At 40.0% G+C, this 21,702-nt stretch overlaps 1 protein-coding gene across 2 annotated transcripts; it reads left to right on the top strand.

Moving 5' to 3' along the window:
- Positions 1-1,383: 1,383 nt before the first annotated feature.
- Positions 1,384-16,099, top strand: asb5b (ankyrin repeat and SOCS box containing 5b). Of its 2 annotated transcripts, XM_053622138.1 has the most exons (8): positions 6,664-6,715; positions 11,114-11,171; positions 11,832-11,911; positions 11,999-12,106; positions 13,638-13,788; positions 13,884-14,018; positions 14,989-15,180; positions 15,571-16,099. In XM_053622138.1, the coding sequence occupies exons 2-8, from the start codon at positions 11,120-11,122 to the stop codon at positions 15,696-15,698; spliced, it is 846 nt and encodes a 281-aa protein (XP_053478113.1). In that variant the 5' UTR covers positions 6,664-6,715; positions 11,114-11,119; the 3' UTR covers positions 15,699-16,099. The 2 variants fall into 2 exon arrangements, with proteins under 2 accessions (XP_053478112.1, XP_053478113.1); XM_053622137.1 differs by lacking the exons at positions 6,664-6,715; positions 11,114-11,171 and adding an exon at positions 1,384-1,675.
- The last annotated feature ends 5,603 nt before the right edge of the window (positions 16,100-21,702 follow it).

Raw genomic sequence — 21,702 nt, 5'->3', positions numbered from 1 at the left:
AGAGTCTATCTGTGTGTTTTGAGAAAGACAAAGCAGAGAACGCAGAGAAAGACATTTTGAGCTTATTAAAACCACATTATGATTGGATATACTTTTTGAATTTTATTTGTCTGAATGTCTTATCTAAGATATTTCACTTTTTAAATTTTGAAGTAGTTCCAAAACAAGACATTTAATTCGAAAACATTTAACAATATTTTTTTTATACGGTGGCGGAAATAAGTATTGAACATTTTTTTTTTCCAGTAAATATATTTACAATGTTTTTCCAAATGTTCACCAGCCATCAGTATTAACTCAAGAAATCCAGGAAATATAAAGAATTCACAACATTAAAGTCCATAAATAAAGTTATGTGTAATAAAGTGGAATTTAACACAGGAAAAAAAGTACTGAACACGCTAAGGAAAAGCAGTTCTCCAAGGCAAGGTCAGGCAAGGAACCAGCTGAAATCCATAAGTAATTATACCCCCTATCTGTGCAAATTAATCTCAGCTGGGTTAGTAAATTGATGGTCTATAAAAAGGCTTTTTGACATAATCGCATATTGACCAGGAGTCAGAATGAATAAATGCTAATTAAATTATACAAACAAACAAATAAATAATTAGAATTTTTTATTTCTTCCAAATTGTTAATTATTCTCAATACCTATATAGCTTCAAGTAAAGAAACAAATAGTTGAAGTACAATAACTCTGGAAGTACAGTAAAGTCCTGTCTGAATTCTTTTACTTGAACTGCTCTAACTTTAATCCAATGTCTTGTCTAATACATACAGCCGAGTGCAAAAATTTGTATACCCTTAGGAAAAAAAAAAAAAGGAAAATGGAAAGGCATTTGATTTGTTGTGCGTTTGGTTTCTCACAGCTCCTTCATCATTACATGGAACAAAAATGGTTAAATAAATAGAGCTTAGATACTGAAACAAAATAAAATCAGTGAACATATACAGTAGATTATGATTTGCAAATGTTTGTAACCCCCCTTCATTTTTGTAGATATTAAAATGACAATAAACCAATGAACAATAAAAAATAAAAATAAAAATAAACACTTGGCAGTTTGCGGGAAAACTAATATATTGTGATGCAGATCGTTTATTCTAATCATGATATGATTTTTTGTCATATTGTTCACCCGTATTCAAAGGCAGTCTTTTATAACAGAAAAGCATCTGTCTTTATTTGCCTCGCTGCAGTGTCTCATTTCACATTTCTCTCCAGAACAAACCCATCATGAGACATTACTACGTGTACTACGTTGTTTTTCCCCCCTCTCTCTCCATGACAACAAAACTTTGTTGCCATGCCTCAAGTGGTCCATTTTTCCACAGCTGCCTTATCTCGCCAGCTCGTCCCTCGGCTGCCAGGAGTGGGCGTTTCCAGAGGGGAAAAGTGGGTCGCCGTGCCATCTGATCCGTGTCAACACATGCCCAGCTGACCCTCATTCCAAAACAGATCCGCAGCACTCAGCAGCAATGACTAACTTTCTGGAGGAGCGGCCATTCGGCTCGCAGTACACCAACGTCTACCTGTCCATCTTCGCCCTGTTCTGCTTCAAGCTCTTCGTCAAGATCAGCCTGAACATCCTCACACACTTCTACGTGGTCAAAGGGAACCGGAAAGAGGCAGCACGCATCGCCGCAGAGTTCTACGATTTCGGCCAAGGGCACAGTAAGTGATCCGAGTGTGTCTGAGACACATGCAGGGGGTTTGGGAGAACTCAGGAGAAGATGTTATGCCTTTCTACAAGCCTTCATACTCTTCATGCAGGTGTGTGTGTGTGTGTGTGTGTGTGTGAGTGTGTGTTGTGCACATGTGTGTGTGTGTGTGTTGTTAGAAAGTGTGTCTGTTTACAAATCTATTACGAGTTTGAATCATACAGGATTGTCAAACCTTGTTTACATCAGGTCATGTGGGTCATGTGCATGATTATATAATACTCCAGGGTGCAGTGATTGGTCATTTTAGGTGATCAGGACTGGATGGAAATAAAAATACAGAGCCAACTTGTGTCACTTTTTCTGCTGCAAGTTTCAGGATCTCAGCGTGAACCTACAGAAACTCTAAATAAGGTTTGGTATAAAGTCTCTAAATAAGGTTTGGTATAAAGTCTCTAAATAAGGTTTGGTATAAAGTCTCTAAATAAGGTTTGGTGTGATTTCTAGTTAGAGAAAAAAATGCTACATTTTCTTGAATATAACTAAAATTGACTTGGTATCATTCTGCTCTCCTCTGATTTCGGTGCGATTTCATGACTCATTAAAATGACTGTCATGCAACAAGTATATTGACAACACATAATTTTAACACTGATGTTAAATCAACAAGTTTATGACTCCTGTATTATGAAGATTGAACTAATAATCGAGAGATGTTACTAAGGATTCTCAGAAATGGAGGCTGGTATTTAAATAGTGTTCAATTCCGCCTTAATCCTTAGATTAGATTGATATATATATATACAGTCCCCTCTGAAACTATTGGAACGGTAAGGCACATTTTGTACCAAACCACCCAATTTGGAAGTGAGCAAGAATACTGACAGGTGTTTCTTGTTACCCAGGTGTGTCCTGTTAGAGTGATTGTTTAAACAATGAATAGCTCTGAACATCTACTCTTGGTTTTAACCTTCAGTTTAACCTGTGAATATGCATTTGTTGTTAAAAAGGATAAACTAACATGAAGATCAGAGAGCCGTCTATGGGAGAAAAGCAAGCCATTTTTAATCTGAGAAAAAAAGGGAAAATCTGTCTGAGCCATTGCACAAAGATTGAGCATTGAGCCAATAAAACAATTTGGAATGTCCTAAAAAAGAAAGAATCCACTGGTGTACTAGCAACCAGACATGGAATGGGTCGGGCAAGGAAAAAAGACGCTGATGACCGAAACATTGCAAGAACTGTGAAGTAAAAAACAACAACAACAGTTAGTGACATCATCAACAACTTCCAGAGGATAGGAGTGAAGGTATCACAATCCACTGTTCAAAGAAGACTTTGAAAGCAGAAATATAGAGGCCATAGTACAAGATGCAAACCACTCATCAACAGTAGGAATCGTAAAGCCAGATTGGAATTCACAAAGAAATACAGAGCTGAGCCACAAAAGTTCTGGGAGCAATATTAACCTCTACTAAAGTGATGAAAAGGCCAAAGTGTGGAGAAAGAAAGGATCTGCTCATGATCCAAAACATACAAGCTCATCTGTGAAACACGGTGGAGTAGTGTCATGGCTTGGGTTTGCATGGCTGCTTCTGGAACATTCTCACTAATCTTTATTGATGATGGAACTCATGATGGTAGCAGCAGAATGAATTCAGAAGTTTACAGGAACATTTTTCTGACAATTTACAGAGAAATGCAGCCAAATTAATCAGGAGGAACTTCACCATGCAGCAGGACAGTGATCCAAAACACGCTGCCAACTCAACAAAGGACTTTATCAGGGTGGAAAAGTGGAAGGTTTTAGACTGGCCAAGTCAATCACCAGACCTTCACCCAACTGAGCAGCATTTCACTTCCTCAAGGGGAGACTGAACAGAGAAACCCCCCAAAACAAACAACAACTGAAAGAGGCTATGATAAAAGCCTAGAAAAGTATCATAAAAGAAGAAACCAACAATTTGGTGATATCAATGAGTCACAGGCTTGATGCAGTTATTGCCAGAAATATGCAACCAAATATTAAGTGTTATTTACTTCAATTTACTTCAAGACTTATCTGTTCTTATACTTTTGCTCACCTAAAATTGGGTGGTCTGATACAAAAGGTTCTACGTTTTATAGTGTTTAACACATCTAAATGTAAATACCAGGAAATATATATAGCATAGCACAAACAAATGAATTAGCCTTGTTATTCCAATAGTTTTGGAGGAGACTGTATTTTTATATATATATATATATATATATATATATATATTTTATTATTTGAAGTTTGTGCTGACATGAGAGTAACAAGGACAAAATAATTTTTTTGTTGTTGTTGTTAAATCTGAAACGTAAAGCTGCCTTAAGTCTCATTCCCTTCCTTCCCTGCCTTGAGGCATTCCCCCATATTAACACTCCTGCCAGAGCACGCTCATGTGCCAAAGGTTGGTGTGAAGGGATTTTATGTGCCTACTAACTTAAATAGTGTTTATATATAAATATAAACTTTACAGTGGTACTGCTATAAAGTCTACAGAGATGATCTTGATCAAAGAGGCACTCATTGCTAAGAAGTGAAAGGAAACCGTGTATTAGCTACAGCTTCTTTGGACCTCCAGACGAACAATGACCTTCAGTAAATGAATGTATACAACAATCAGCCATATTGCTGACGACCCGTAACATTCATCTCACATGACTCATCACATCACAATGGAACAATTTCCCTTTTAACATGACGCATCCTATCAAAGAGGCTGAGTTATTTCTGTGCTGAAGATTAAAGCTGAGCCATAAATAGCACAACCAGCCGTATACACACTGTAGGTCAATGGGAAAGTAAACACAGGCTTTAAATAGTCTGCATGTTTATCTCTGTTATAAATGACCTCACGCCATTACTAACATTAGCAACCCATTGCGCATCGGAACGCACAAAGATAAACGTCAAATCTGTGATTTCATTGCTTTCTGTGTGGCTGAATGTTGTCAGGAAACAAGATATTTTTTAGTGCTTTCAAAACACTGCTTCGTGAAGCTTGGAAACCTTTGCGAATCTTTTGTTTTGACAAAGTGGGTCGGCACGTGTGTCAAATTGGGCAAATCACGTGATTTCAGCAAACGTGGCTTCGTTACGTCATTCCTGTTTCGAAATTTCCATGGTTCGCTGTTAGGGGGTGTTGATCTCCAGGTGAACCAATGAACCAGTCAGTTTTATTATGTAGGTTTATAAATCTGAAATGATTCACTAGTGTTCGGACTGATCCATGGTCTGCTCGCATCAGGATTCCTTGTTAATCATTTGACGTGAAATCCCAACAAAGTTCCTGATAAAAATAAAGAAGATGTGGCTAGATGTTGTGGGTTATTACGTGGGCAAGAGAGAGTTTGGACAGTTTTGCATCTTTGTTTTTCAGGACCAAAATGACCTATGGTTATTCACAATGAGGAGCCTACATGTTACAAAACCAAGCTCATGTAGTTGACAGACAGATGTTAAAAACTCAACACATTAAAAAAAAAAACACAACAGTAACACACTTCACCCAGGATTCGAACCCAAGGGGGGTGGCGTACCAGTCGAGAACACTATCGGCTCCCCGACACATTTCCCTGTTTGACACAAACAACATGTAGGTTATAATTCGTCAATGCTTGTCTGAATTGTTGTCAAGGTTGTTCCAGATCAACACCTGCAATTGACGACTAGGTGTCACCGTGGAGACGGGTGTCTGATTGTTTCGAAGCCTCGACACAATATGACACGTTTGCTTCAACTGCTTCAGTGTTTCACGAAGCCTCGCTCTGCCCACCACTAGATATTTTAAGTGTGTGAGGTTAGCTAGCTATGCTATGTTTCACTGGCGCTGTGTTCACTGTGTTGACAAAGAACTACTCCATTTTGCTGTACTCGTTACTTCAAAAAAAAAAAATTATTGATAGCTGTGATGCAACTCTGACATTCTCCATATAGCCAAAGCCATAAAACCTCTCTTACTGACCAGCGCTAACCTTATTTTATTAAAATATTAGCCATATATATTAGTCTTTTAGGAATTTTTCAAATAGTCTGAGATAAAAGTTGAAATTCCTGATGCTTCTGTCTCGTTTCCACCATCACTGTGCCTTTACGATTGTGTGTATAAAAGACGTAGCATCTCCATGCTAACTGGTTTAATCATTTACCTCACACATTAGCTAGGTTTTAACAGGGCAACATTACTCTGTCAGCTAGCTAGCTAGAGCTAAAGTTGCCTCCGTGACAAAAAGAAACAAGAATTTAAAGAAATAACCGCTTCTTTTCCTCGTTCGTCTTGCGTATTTATTTGATAAATGTTCACTTTGCAGTTTGTGCTAATGTTAATTTAGTAAAATGTTAGCTATACACTTTCTTTTAGTAATTTACTAAATAATCCGAGTGAAAAGTTCATATTCATGATGTCTCTGCTAACACCTACATGCTAACTGGTTTAATTTACCTCATACATTAGCTAGGTTTTAACACGGCACCATTACTCTGTCAGCTAGCTAGCTAAAGCTAAAGTTGTCTCTGTGACAAAAAAAAACAACAAAAGGAACAAAACTTTAAAGATATAACCGTTTATTTTTCTTGCTTATGACTTTTCCTTTATTTCTCAAGACAATCCAAATAACAGTCAATTTGGCCCAAAATATATGATATATGTAAAACTTTAAAATGTAATAAAACAGAAATACTCGATAATAGAAATATGAATGAGGACGGATTCCTGTACAGTAAGTTATATGATGTAGAACATTGTGAGGAAAATAACAACTTTCGCATCCTATTGAACGCTGTAATGAATTGAAGGCTTCCAGCGCGCGTTCCCGCTATCAGGCTTCTCTCCCTGCGTGCGCGCTCCCGTGCCCCATCGTGCTCGCGCTCGCTCACGTTCTCATTATAGCGCACAAACAAACATGCCTGAAGTTCCCGGCGCGGAGCACGAGCTCTCCGGAAATACGACCAAGAAGAGAAAGCAGGAGTATTTGGACGAATTGTCCGCTAGGAAGAAATCTCGCTGGGGGATATTAACTAGCCAGGGTGAGTGCAGTGTGATTTTTCTCTCTCACTGTTCCCTTTAAACAAATACACTGCGCATGAGATTGTGGGTTGGAAAGTGAAGCAGATGTGGAGTTCGTGCACATGTTAAACTGGAGAAAGGTTCCATTAATGATCAGTGAATGATCAGCCCATCACTAGGTTTGGTTTGTTTACGTTAGGAGAAATCCACTAGAAAGAGGATGGCTGTTATGCAATAACATCAACAACGTAAGCATGGGGCATCTGATATGGAAAGCCTACAGGTCCATAAATATCTCAAATAAATAAATAAATAAATAAATAAATCACGTGTACCTGACCGGTGGCATGCTTTAAAGCGTCATTCAAATCAAAATAAGTGTTTCGGTGCTTGTTGTACCTTTCCATGAGTGTTTTAAACATCAATATGATTAGTTTATTTAGAAAAAAAAATAGCTACAACAAATAATAGAAGCCCTCATAGAATTTGTAATGGTTATAATGGGAATTCTCTGCTGACTCACGACTGTGCAGCAATGCATAGCTCCAGTCACATCATCAAGTTCGCCCATGACAGGACCGTGGTGGGTCTCATCAGCAAGAGCAACGGGTCAGCATACAGAGGCGAGGTGCAGCAGCTAACGGACTGGTGCAGAGCGAACAATCTGTCTCTGAATGTGGACAAAAACAAAAGAGATGGCTGTTGACTTCAAGAGAGCACGGAGCAACCACTCTCCTCTGAACATCGACGGCTCCTCCGTGGACATCATCAAGAGCACCAAATTCCTTAGTGTTCACCTGACGAAGAACCCCACCTGGTCCCTCAATACCCATAACCAAGAAAGCCCAGCAGCATGTTTACTTTCTGCGAAGGCTGAAAAAAGCCCATCTCCCACCCCTCATCCTCACCAAATTCTACAGAGGAACTATTGAGAGCATCCTGAACAGCCGCATCACTGTCTGGTTCGGAAATCGCACCGTATTGTATCGCAAGATCCTGCAGCGGATAGTGAGGACAGTTGAGAAGATCGTCGGGGTCTCTCTTCTCTCCATCATAGACATTTACACCACATGCTGCATCGGTAAAGCCACCAGTATTGTGGACGACCCCACACACCCCTGACACACACTCTTCACCCTCCTGCTCTCTGGAAAAAGGTACCAAAGTGTTCGGGCCCTCACGGCCAGACTGACTAACAGCTTCTTCCCCCAAGCCATCAGACTCCTCAATACTCAGAGACTGGACTGACACACACACTTATACTGAACTGAACACCATCCCACTCCAATTGCAGTATTTGCACATTCCTGCATTGATTCTATTGCACTTTTGCTGCTTCTGTACTTATAAAAATATCATATTAAATTTCTTGTCACGATTATAATCTTTACCTAGCTGCTACTGCATTAACTGCTATGTCCATATTTAGTAATTTAGTAATTTGCTGAATATCAAGTCATAACATGTTATGTTTACATTTATACCATTTAAAAATCATATTGTTATTATATATTATAATGTGGGTCATTTTTCTATATTATTTTGAAAACTTATGCGGCAAAGATATATATATATAAAAAATTGAACATAAATTATGCCATAAATGGTATGCGTTTATTCAGACTTTAATACATAGTCATTTAACCAAAAATGTAGGTAACACGTTACAATAGATTTACATTAGCTGACTAAAAGTAGAACATGGTGATCGTTAACATTTCATCCGTTATGAAATATTATGAAAACTTGGATAGTATTTCAGCAGTGAAATTAATTTTGACAGCACTATTACACACCATAGTTTGTCCCTGTTGGCCTTCCATACAGTCACCTAGCCCTCTTTACTCTACATGGAACCTGATTGGATATTTTTACACTCATTTAATTTGAAACCTTGGATGCTTGGTTTCTGTGTTGATTATATATATATATATAAAACTGAATTAGATAATTTAGAACAAAAAATAATACGATGTGTGATCAAATGTGAGATGAGCCTGGGCAGTTAGTCGAATTTATCTTATCTGATTAGGTTATCTAAATACAAGTACACTTTAGTACACTTTGTTTAATCATTTTTATGGTTATTAAATACTTATAGGTTATTGAAATATCACATTTAAAATTTCAGATCAACAGAGAGAAATTTTAGTTTTAGGATTCTGTCACAGTACTGTGTGGTTTTATTTTTTTCTCCACTAAAACACACCTCATTATAATGAAAATATATTTGCATTTATGGAAAGACGTACTGATCTTCCTGACTAAAGCTGAACCTGTTTTAACTGATTTATAAACTCTGCACACATCAGTAAGGGTTTGACCTTGACCTCAGAGTCGCATTAGGATTTAATTGTGTTCAGCGTTCAGCTCTTCAGCATTTGTTTACTTAACGTAGTCCACTAATTAGTGCACCTTGTCTGAATGCACTAGCTTATTTGCTGTAAATAGCAGACTTGGGGACGGGCATGGGAAATCTGTGCTATGTTTAGTCCAGGACATTTGAACCCTTCATAGCAAAGTCATTCTGCCAATGACACGAAAGTGAAGAGTGCTTCAGTGTGAAGGGGGAACGCGGGCTGAGAGCACTTCATTAATCAGCCTTAGTGTCTCGTCTACATTTCTAACATTTGAATTCATAATTACGGCAGCAAAAAACATCTAGACCTAAGTGTCTGTCTGTGATTTTTGCCTTCTTAATCATGAGCGCTTATAAGCGTTAATAAGTAGTAAATATGACACTTAAACACCAGATACGACCCCTGTGTGTTTACTAACTGGAGCTGGAGACTCTATCTGCAGTAAACCCAGGGACTGAACACTTTCTAGAATAATAATGAGCTGCCATTGATTCACAAAGAAAGGACTCCTATGTAAAGAGAAAACTTCCCAGAATACCTCAGTGCTACAGGAAACCCAGTAAGAGTTCTGCGTTGGATCTGTTGCTGGGAAAACTGGGCTGCTGTTACTGGTGGAAACCTCGAATTATTAAGTTATTATTTCATTTATATAGTTAATGAATTACTTATGTTACTTAATTAATTAATTAGGTTTTTAATTTAAATAATTTTTTGTTTTTGGTTTAGCAAGACCAGGGTAAAGAGGTTTCTTTCTTTCTTTCTTTCTTTCTTTCCTTTTCCTTCCTTCCTTCCTCCCTTCCTTCCTTTCTTTCTTGCTTTTCCTTCCTTCTTTCCTTCCTCCCTCCCCTCCCACCTTCCTTCTTTCCTTCCTTCCTTTTCCTTCCTTCCTTCCTTTTCCTTCCTTCCTTCCTTCCTTCTTTCCTTTCTTTCTTTTCCTTCCTTCCTTCCTTCCTTCCTTCCTTCCTTTCTTTCTTTTCCTTCCTTCCTTCCTTCCTCCCCTCCCCTTCTTTCTTTCTTTCTTTCTTTCTCTCTTTCTTTCTTTCTTTTCCTTCCTTCCTCCCCTCCCCCTCTTTCTTTTTTCTTTCTTTTCCTTCCTTCCTTCCTTCCTTCCTTCCTCCCCTCCCCTCTTTCTTTTTTCTTTCTTTTCCTTCCTTCCTTCCTCCCCTCCCCCTCTTCCTTTCTTTCTTTCCCTTCCTTCCTTCCTTCCTTCCTCCCCTCCCCCTTCCTTCCTTCCTTCCTTCCTTCCTTCTTTCCTTTCTTTTTCTTTCTTTCTTTTCCTTCCTTCCTTCTTTCAATCCCATTTTCACCAGTGCCTTTAATTAATTCTGTAAAAATATGTAATCGTATTAAATTATATTTCAATGTATACGTACGTATATAAATGGATAATCTAGACATTCCCCTAAGTGATAAAAAATAGTTTAAAATGTATAAAAACCAATCAATGTGTATTTATATTGATTTTAATACATTTTATTAATATTTTTTGCTTGATTTGTTTTGTTTTCGAATCATATTTCGAGGAAAGCAGAAGAAATGGACCCTGTAGTTTAACTAATGCTTAAATGATATATCTTTAAAAAAAACAAAAAAAAAACACAGATGCTAACGGTTTAACGCCGCACATTATTCAGACGATCTATAAACGCGTCTTCGCCATGGAGAATAAAAATGTCACGAGTCACAACACTTTTTGGAATCAAGCCGCATTCGATCCGAGACACAGAGCACCAGACGGGAGTGTTAATTAATACAGTGATGTTTGAATTGACGATGCTTGGACTACTGACTACTGATCGGAAAGTCGCTACTGATCAAACCCCACCACTGCCTAGCTTCCACTGCTCGAGCAAGGCCCTTAACCCTCAAGTGCTCATTGTACTCTATAAATGAGATCAAATGTAAGTCGCTCTGGATAAGTGCACCTGCTAAATGCCATAAAATGTAAACAAATGTTAATTAATATACAGAGATACACCGTCATACTCCTATATCATCAAAATCCAAAAAAAAAATGCTTTTGCAGCGTAAAAATGACGGCCGTGCTTTCGTTCGCAGGCGGTCATGTCGTACTCGTATCAGTGGCTAGACGTGCCGTGGGGAGACGGAGACATGGGTACGTACAGTGCAGAAAGCTTTTTTTTTGTTTGTTTTGTTTGTTTTACAGAGGGGTGAGAAATGAGCGTTGTGTAAAGGTTTGGCATTTGCATGTGGACACTGCCAGGTGGACATCGTACTATATATAGCTAGCTGTCAGAGGAGAGGAATCCACAGGGGAATATCACAGCCTGACTTTGGACTGACAGAATAGACCCACAAAATCTGTGAACAAGTTTAAACCTAACCTGAGTTCTGTTTTCCATTCAGTGGAGTTATTTTCATGCTAAAAGTACACCAAAGGAAAGATCTGCAATTACAATATTACGGATCGAACGGAGACGTTTTAATGTAGACGATATCACTTGGCTTTGGAAATTAGAGAGGCGTCATTTTATACAGCTAAACACATTGCTACACATCGCATAACTTGGTGCCGTGACCCGGATGACACACTTAACACGGACTGTAACGTCTCTGGTGAGTTCTGAACCGAGAGAAACGTTGCCTGGATTCTCTTCCTTGAACTGTAGGAGAGAAGAAGTCAGGATTATAGCAGGAGCAGGTATCGTCTCAGGGATTGAGGGATGACCGGTTGTTTTGTTGTGTCTGATGTTTGATATCGTTTGTGTGTGTGTGTGTGTGTGTGTGTGTGTGTGTGTGTGTGTGTGTGTTATAGGCTCATGGGCGGACCGATCTCCACTCCATGAAGCGGCAAGCCAGGGACGCCTTCTGGCCCTGAAAACCCTGCTCTCACAGGTGTGTGTGTACACACGTGAGTACACACACACACACACACACACGTGCGCACACAATTTCCATTTGATATGCATTTCCTCCCGTCAGGGTTACAACGCAAACCTCGTCACCATCGATCATGTGACTCCACTGCACGAGGCGTGTCTGGGCGATCACGTGGCGTGTGCCAGGGCGCTCATCGAGGCCGGAGCTAATGTAAGTCCGTACACGGGCGTGGAAAATACTTCTTTCTGATTGGCTGGCTGTCCGTTGGCCGTTTCACTTCTGTTCTGTTCATTGATGACTAAAAATACATTGATGTTGCAATGAGTCTATAGTGTTTTAATGAATGAATGAAGTTTTTAATTAAGAGTTGCAAGAAAAGAGCAAGATCACACCCGAGGAACTTGTACGGCAGACTCTCCATATAAACGCTTTTCTGTAAGGAGATTGTTACAGTATTAACCTTTTTATGGAAGGAGTCTCCAGTGTCAGCTCTTTTATAAAGCTTTAATTTTTCTGACATCTTCAGGAGAGAGGAGTTTGCACTTTGCAGTTTCTACATACTGTAGCATGACTAGCTTCGTTTGTTTTTGTCTTGTTAACTTCAAGAGAGAAAAACAGAGAGGCTGGGGAGGGAACGACTGTTTATAGCTGCTATAACGTAAGTGAGAACAGGAACTAACTTGTTTCGTGGACATTCCACATCATTAAATGTAACCATAACTGGATAACAATTATGACATGCCATTCCTTAAGAAGTTTTAAAAAAATTGTAATTGGTGACCGATTTCTGTGGTGTAAGAGGAATAAAACACTCCAGAAGCCATGTGCAAAAAATATAAGAATACAATGGACTGGATGGAGTCTCCACTTTGTATATAATTTTCTAATATGAGCGTGATCTTCTATAAACTAAAAAATGTCTTTTGCCTTTTACACTTATATTTATTTAGCGCTGTATGTATATAAGAGATCTTACCACCACTAGTGTGTAGCATCCACCTGGATGATGTGACGGCAGCTATAGTGTACCAGAACACACATCAGTTATTCAGAGGGAATTTCGCCAGGACACCCTGGTTAGGGTTACCAGAAGTGTCCTGGCTTTTTTAATGACTACAGAGGGTCAGAGCTCAGTTTAATGTCTCATCCAAAAGGACAGTGCTGTTTTTACAGTACGGTGTCCCCTGTTACCATACTGGGGCATTAGGCCCCACAGAGACCACGTGGTGAGCGCCCCCTGCTGGCCTCACTTATATCACTTCCAGCAGCAATCTTGGTTTTCCCCAGCAGGTCTCCCATCCAGGTACTGTCCAGGCTCAACCCTGCTTAGCTTCAGTCGAGAACTTCAGGGCAATATGGCTCTGGTATCTTTTATGAGGTTCTTTGTCAGTAGGGAAAATAAACCCCTATATAAAGCTCCGCGTGCGAGATGTGACACGCATGGCATCATGAATTTAGGGTCAGGTGACATTAGTCTGAATCATCAAGACATCAAGTCTGAATCTGTGATGATTTGGGGTGCCATGTCATCTGCTGGTGTTGGGGGGGTGAACATGTCAGGAGGACATTTATAGTGGTTTTACTTCCTGTGTTTTAATATATCGTTCAGGTTTGTTTCGTAAACAAATCTACGCTTTAAATGCAAAACATGAAGGTGAAAAAAAAAGTCTGGGGGTTGGTTGTGCAAACAGAATGTGTATGATGTTGTGTACTGATCCACATGTGTGTGTGTGTGTGCTAGGTGAACGCTACTACCATTGATGGTGTAACCCCTTTGTTTAACGCCTGTTCTGCGGGCAGTGCGACATGTACAGAGGTTCTGCTGGAGCACGGTGCTAACCCACAGCCCGAGCCGTGCCAACCCTCACCGATCCACGAGGCCAGCAGCAAAGGTCACCATTTCTCACCTAAAAAATGAAAACGTGATATAAACGTTTTTTTTTTTTTACCCTGAATAGTACGCCACTAACATCGGCTTTTTGTTCAGGAAGGACGGCGTGTGTGGACGCCCTGATATCATGGGGGGCAGATGTGGATTACGACATTCCTCACTTAGGAACACCGCTTTACATCGCCTGCGCCTCCCGAGAGCTACAGTGCACACAGAAGCTTCTAGATGGAGGTCTGGGCAACAAATCCTGTATATTCGAAGACCGCTGAGTTCACCGTTTTCAGTTTCAGAGAGTTTTCTTCTTTCTCGTCGTATATTTTTGTTCCTTTCTTGAAAAGTTACGTTCGATACTCTCGGCACAGATTTAATTCCATACCTTTTACATGTAATCCTGTGGGAAATGGTTAAAAGGTGGAGCACTTCCTGTAGGATTATGTGTAAAATGTGCACTGATGTTCCTGTCGCACTGAGATTTTTTTTTTTCTTAAATGGAAAAAAGTTTTCAAAAGGGTTGTCGTGGAAATTAGACAACACTCGTCGACACTCGTCCTCTGGAAGTAAAAAGGTTTATTACGGAAAGATGGTTAATACAGGATAGAATAAAGCAGGATAGAATAATGAGCGCGCTCTGAAGTGCTCGTGCTGAACCACTACTATATATGAAACACAGAGCATGACATAATTTCTGTGTACCGATAAGAAGCGGTTTGAGGCAGTTCAAACAGGCTTTGTTTTAGGAACCTGGAAGATGTTTAGACGAACCTTGAGCAGAAGAACATGTTTGTGTCTCTGTAAGCAGATAAACATTCTGTACTGATCTCAGTGACATGGCATGGCCTTCTTAGGCGTTATCCTCACATGAGAATGAAACAGAACAAGAACAAACTTATTACAAAGTAAAAATGAGTAATTTCCCTCACATTATAACTTCAAAATATCAATAAATGTACATTTTTTTCTTTGTAGTCCGTGAGCTGCTACTATGGAAACGATAATGTATTCGAACGAGCGCATTAATATAAACCTACGCTTCGCAGCTGCACTGCTGTAAGAGCTTGCGTTACAGATGGAGCGTTAACCAGATTCGAGAATGTAACAATTCTGTGATATGACTGTCAGTAATATTGTGTTGTAGTTAATAGATTAAATCAAAAGAATTGTTCGCTGCCGTGAACAGGGAACGCTACAATTTACTTCGCAGGTGCGAACGTACAGAAGGGGCGTTTCCTGGACACGCCGCTTCACGCCGCCGCGCAGAAAGACTGCCCCGAGATCGTCAAAGTGCTGCTGGAGTTTGGCGCCAACATCAACGCTCGAAACCTGGAGCTGCAGAGAGCAGTGGAGACGGCGCCCCCTAGCAGCCTGGCAGAACGCGTGTTACTGCACTACGAAGGTATACGCTTCGTTATTCATACAATGTGTACAGCTTTCACTGGAGTTCTCAGAAACACGGTAGTTGATGTGGTTTCTGACTCCGCACAACACACCGCTGTCTATAAACATGGACCAAATGACGTCACAGAGATAAAAACAGTCATAGTGATGTCACTTCCTTCCTTAGCTTTATATCAGCGTTAGGGGGCGTGGCCTAAAGTGTGAAGGTGGAGTTAGTGTGGTAGTACTGATAGTGAAGCATGCAGTCTATCACACTATGTTAGCAACGATGCACAAGTAAACTGTATGAGCTCATTAATTACACTGGTGGTAAAAGGTGACATTTTATTGTTGGTAGTTGGTAATTATTGGTGTTTGTGTGTGTGTGTGTGTGTGTGTGTGTGTGTAGTTACTCCGCGCTCTCTGAGTGAGCTGTGCAGGTTATGCATCAGAGAGTATCTGGGACGCACGAGGCTTCATCTCATCCCTCATCTCAGACTGCCACCTCTGCTCCACAGATTCCTGCAGCACAGATAGACACCTGTCTCTCTCTCTCGTTCTTTCTGTCTCTCTCTCTCTCTCTCTCGTTCTGTCTTTCTGTGCCCATCTTTCTGTCTTTCTCTCCCTCCACCTTTCCACTTTGCCTTTGTGTCTGTTTGTCTCGTCCTGTCTACCTATATTATTCTACATCTGTCTCTGTCTCTAACTGTCTCTCTCTCCATATATCTCTCTCTCCACCTGTTTCTCAGCACCTCTCTCCGTCTCTTTCTCTCTTTCTTTGCATCTTTTAACAACTGTATCTCTCCACCTGTGCCTCTCTGCATCTGTCTCTCTGTCTTTTTATGTCTGCCCATCTCTCTCTGTTTCTCTCACTACCTGTCTGACTCCACCTGTCTTTTACTTCACCTCTCTTGTCTGTCTGTTTCTCCAAATATCTCTGTCTCTCCATCTGTCCCTACCTGACACTCTATCCACCTGTCTCACCAGCCTGTTCCAGTCTGTCTGTGTGTGTATCTGTCTGTCTCTCTCTCTCTGTTTCTCTCTGCCAATCTCTGTTTCTCTACCAGTGTCTATCTCTCTCTCTCTTTTATATTTTATCTCTCCTTTTATCTGTATTTGTGTTTTTCAGATTTCTTGTCGTTTATTTCGTTTCTCAAATGCATTTATTATCGTCTTCGCAGGTGCATCTCAAAATATTAGATTACCGTGGAAAAGTTTCCTGTAATTTAAATCGAAAAGTGGAACTTTAATATCTTCTAGATTCTTTAGACATAAAGTAAAATATTTCAAGCTGTTTTTGTTTTCTTTTAATCTCGATGATTACGGCTTATGGATCATGGAAACAAAAAATCCAGTATCTCAAAATATTCGAATAAAGGATTTATAATACAGAAATGTCGAGCTTGTGAAAAGTATGTTCATTTATGCGCTGATACTCGCTGGGGGCTTTAATCCTTTTGCACGAATTACTGCATCGACGCGGCGTGGCATGGAGGCGATCAGCCTGTGGCACTGCTGAGGTGTTCTGGAAGTCCAGGTTGCTTTGATAGCGGCCTTCAGCTCGTCTGTATTGTCGGGTCTGGTGTCTCTCGTAGATTCTCTATGGGGTTCAGGTCAGGCGAGTCGGCTGGGCGATCAAGCACAGTAATACCACGGTCAGTAAACCAGTTACTAGAAGTTTTGGCACTGTGGGCAGGTGCCGAGTCCTGCTGGAGAAGGAAATCAGCATCTCCATAAAGCTCGTCAGCAGATGGAAGCATGAAGCTCTCTAAAATCTCCTGGTAGACGCTGCATCGACTCTCGACTCGAGAAAACACACTGGACCAACACCAGCAGATGACATGGCAACCCAAATCATCACTGACTGTGGAAACTTTACACTGGACTTCAAGCAGCTTGGATTCTGTTCCTCTCCACTCTTCCTCCAGACTCTGGAACCTTGATTTCCAAATAAAATGCAACGTTTACTTTCATCTGAAAAGAGGACTTTGGACCCCTAAGCAACGGTCCAGTCATTTTTTAAAGGCTCAGGAAACCTGTGCAGGTGTTTGGAGTTAATCAGCTGATTAGCGCTCTTCTCATGTCGACGTTTCTCTATTATAATTTCTTCCTTCTAATATTTTGAGATACTGGATTTTTTATTTCCATGAGCCGTAAGCCGTAATCATCGAGATAAAAAAAAAATAAAAATAATAAAGGCTTGAAATATTTCACAACTTTTGCACGATATTTGAATTTTTTGAGATGCACCTCTGTAACACAAAGCAAAGAATTGCTTGCTCTTGATTTGAATATGATGTCTGTTCAAAACATAATGCTGTTTATGGTGTGAAAATCCACAATGCTTAACATCACTCGGTGTTCATTAGGAAGTGTCTCACACCACGTTCACGCTAGTGAGTGAAAAAGCGACTGTTTACACTTCCACAAGATCTTCTCTAATTGATGCAGGTTGTTTTTTTAAATGATGAACTGTAGAGCGCTGGAAGAATGTAAAGCACATGCTAGTTTGTATTCAGTGCTTACTGTACGTACGCCATGTCCTTTACAAAGTGACACTGCTTTTTCTTCTTCACATTTTTCTTTCTTTTCTTCCTCGCTATGAGGTGACATCAGCGACTCGTTCGCTCCTAAGGTGAACGCGGGTAAGATCGTCGACGGTTCAGTCTCCCTCTGAAATCCGTACTATAAAACGTGACCTAAAGCCGTATTTATAGATAGCGTTATCTGTCCTTCTGCCCTTCAGGCAGTTAATTAAATGTGAATGTCAGTGGTGGAAATGCCAGCACAAACTCTTCTCACATCTCACACGGTTTGATCTCGTGGTGTGTCCAAGCTGCCGAGTGTGTAACCACAACATGATCACGACTGTACGGTGTTTTACTGAAACGTCAGCATGTCAACGAATATACGGGAATAAAAAAAATGGTTATGTTTAATGATGTCATTACTTTAGTCTTCAATCATTTTTATTTGATGGTATTTACCATTTGGTTTGGGTGAAAAAAAGTGGATAAAAAAATAAACCACTGAATAACATTCTCATGCCATGTCAGGTTGTTTTAATGTGTAATGAATAAAACACTTTAGTTTGTTTCTTTTTTTTTTTTTTTTAAATGATGCAAGGAGTTACCACCCTAAGGTTGAATACCAAGTGTTTTATTCCTCTTATACCATATCGACTTGCCAATGGTTACAATCTTATGTCATAGTATACTATATTATATTACATTCAATAATATTATATTATTATACTATACTATACATCGTACATAGGGCGGCTGTGGCTCTTGTGGTAGAGCGGGTTGTCCACTAATCGTTGTGTTGGCGATTCGGTTCCCGTCCCACATGTCTCCACATTTCAAAGTGTCCTTGGGAAAGACACTGAACCCCAAGTTGCTCCTGATGGCAAGCTAGCGCCTTGCACGGCAGCTCTGCTACCATTGGTGTGTGTGTGTGTGAATGAGAACCAGTGTAAAGCACTTTGTAGAAGCGCTAAGGTTAAAAAAGCGCTGTATAAGTGCGGACAATTTTTTTTTTTACTTTTTAACCATTTATAACTACATTTAATGCTGAGGAACATCCACAAATCAGGTTAGTTCCTGTTCTCACTTGCGCTATACAGCGTCTCCCCAAAAGTCTCCATACATAAGGGACTATGTACCCCAGCACCATGACGGTCGTGCCTTCGTCAGTGGATGTTCGTGGACGTCCACTTCTCGGTTTTCCGCATCACTTCCAGTCTTTTTGTATTCGTTAATAAGTTTGGCGACAGTGTCGTGTGTGAGATGTTTCTGCCTTGTTTCCTGTTAAAGTCCATCACAACCTTGCGACAGCCACGAGAATGATTTCAATACGTTCTTCTTTTGTCAAAGGCATTCTTTCATACTTAGTTTATATTATATATATATATATATATATATATATATATATATATATATATATATATATATATATATATATATATATATATATATGTATGTATGAAAAATTTCGGAAGCCATTTTGCTAAATTGTTCATTTCCGCTATGTATGGAGACTTTGTAGAAGGTATAAACAGTCCCTCACCAGACTCTCGCTAAGACAAAAGAAACCCCACAGCTTTTCATATTTCTGAGAAACCGCTGATTTAATTTCTGAGAAAGTGTTCTTTTTGTAGAGCAGTGGCTTTCTCCTTGCAACCCTGCCATGCACACCATTAGCGTTACATTACATTAGCCAATGTGAGAGAGGCCTTTAGTTGCTTAGAAGTTACCTTGCTTTATCCCTATTGAGCGAGCCGGTGGTGACGGTGGTGAGGAAAAACTCCCTGAGATGATATGAGGGAGAAACCTTGAGAGGAACCAGACTCGGAAGGGAACCCGTCCTCATCTGGGGAACAACGGATAGTGTGAGAGTAAAAGAAAGTTCATTATGGTGTTTATATGAAGTCTGTTTGTTGAACTAGTCCACTGTTCACTAAAGGAGACCTGAGTGTAATACTGCATGTAGTAATTGCAGTCCCAAGGCCATCGCAGCATCTGTAGTCCCAGCAACCACAGTGAGAACGTCCATGTGGAATTGAGGTCCAAAACCATTTCCATGGTACTTCAAGCAGCACCGTCCTCAGGAATCTCCAGGCTGCACCGCTTGGGGTCGTCCTCAGTGTCAGAATGTAGCCTCCAGTTGATGAGAGCTCCATCCTGAAGTAGAGCATCAGGATGGATCAGGCAGGTCCGGAGAGCAGAAAGGGTCAGGATCACTGGCGTCTCCATAAAATCACGCGTAGCTCGACAGAAGGAGAGAGGGAGAGGGAGGTACAGGTACTGTCACCCATTTGATTCCCATTTGATGTCACCCAGAGGACTCTAATACTTACGCACATCTACTCTTTGTAGATTTTAGTTCAGCCTTTAACACACCCCAGCCACTTTTACTGCGTGATAAACTTGCAAAGATTAATGCAGATCCTTTTATTATTAATTATTAAATAAATATTTTCTTTCTTAACAAACCGTACCCAGAATGTGAAAGTAAACAATACCCTTTCTAATGCCAAATCCATCAGTACTGGTGCTCCTCAAGGTTGTGTAAGTTCTCCCATTCTCTTTACTTTATATACAAATGATTGTCTTAGTAGAAACAAGAATAATTACATCATTAAATACTCTGATGACACTGCAATATTAGGTTTGTTAGATAAAAGCCAGGATACGTCTGAATATCTTTCTGAAAGTTAGCGATTTTGTGCTGTGGTGTGACGCAAGTAAGCTTACCGTAAATGTCGGGAAAACAGAGGAAATTACTACTATTATTATTTTTTAAAAAAGAAAAGACAACAATTAGGGCATTTCATCATTTTAATAAGAATCTTCAGAATCACAAATGCTGCCTATTTTTTACTCACATATTTTTGATAAGTACAATTTTAACAGTTCTTTTACTTCTGTTTCTTCTTTGTCGCACATTTTACCCATAACAGCATTATAAAAAATAAATAGATCACTATAATGAGAAACATACAGTGCCCTCCATTAATATCGACACCCCTGGTAAATATGAGCAAAGAATTTTTGTTTAACCTTTTGATCTTTTGTTAATAAAATTCACAAAAATACTCTGCTCTCATGGATATCGAAGAATTGCAAACAAAACACAGGTTTATCAAAAAAATATATATTTGTTAAATATATTGGAACCCTTTTAGTCAATACTTTGTGCTAGCTCCCTTTGTCAAGATAACAGCTCTGAGTCTTCTCCTATAATGCCTGATGAGGTTGGAGAATACATGGCGAGGGATCTGAGACCGTTCCTCCATACAGAATCTCTCCAGATCCTTCACATTTCGAGGTCCACGCTGGTGGACTCTCCTCTTCAGTTCACCCCACAGGTTTTCTATGGGGTTCAGGTCAGGGGACTGGGAGGGTCATGGCAGGATCTTGATTTTGTGGTCAGTAAACCATTTCTGTGTTGATTTTGATGTAATTTTTGGATCATTGTCCTGCTGGAAGATCCAACCACGGCCCATTTGAAGCTTTCTGTCAGAGGCAGTCAGGTTTTCATTTAATATCTGTTGATATTTGATAGAGTCCATGATGCCATGTATCCTAACAAAATGTCCAGGTCCTCTGGCAGAAAAACAGCACCAAAACATTAAAGATCCACCTCCATATTTAACCGTGGGCATGAGGTACTTTTCCATATGGCTACCTCTCTGTGTGCACCAAATCCACCTCTGGTGTTTATTCCCAAAAAGCTCTATTTTGGTTTCATCTGACCGTAGAACCCGATCCCATTTGAAGTTCCAGTAGTGTCTGGCACACTGAAGATGCTTGAGTTTGTTTTTGGATGAGAGAAGAGGCTTTTTCCTGAACCCCTTCCAAACAGCTTGTGGTGATGTAGGTGACTTCGGATTGTAGTTTTGGAGACTTTCTGACCTCAAGACACAACTAACTTCTGCAGTTCTCCAGCTGTGATCCTTGGAGATTTTTTATCCACTCGAACCGTCCTCTTCACAGTGTGTTAAGACGGTATAGACACACGTCCAATTCCAGGTCGATTC

The sequence above is a fragment of the Ictalurus furcatus genome, chromosome 3, assembly GCF_023375685.1.
Source record: "Ictalurus furcatus strain D&B chromosome 3, Billie_1.0, whole genome shotgun sequence".
Classification (NCBI taxonomy): domain Eukaryota; kingdom Metazoa; phylum Chordata; class Actinopteri; order Siluriformes; family Ictaluridae; genus Ictalurus; species Ictalurus furcatus.
Note: the sequence above shows the minus strand (reverse complement) of the source record. Positions and strands in the feature narration are given on the sequence as shown.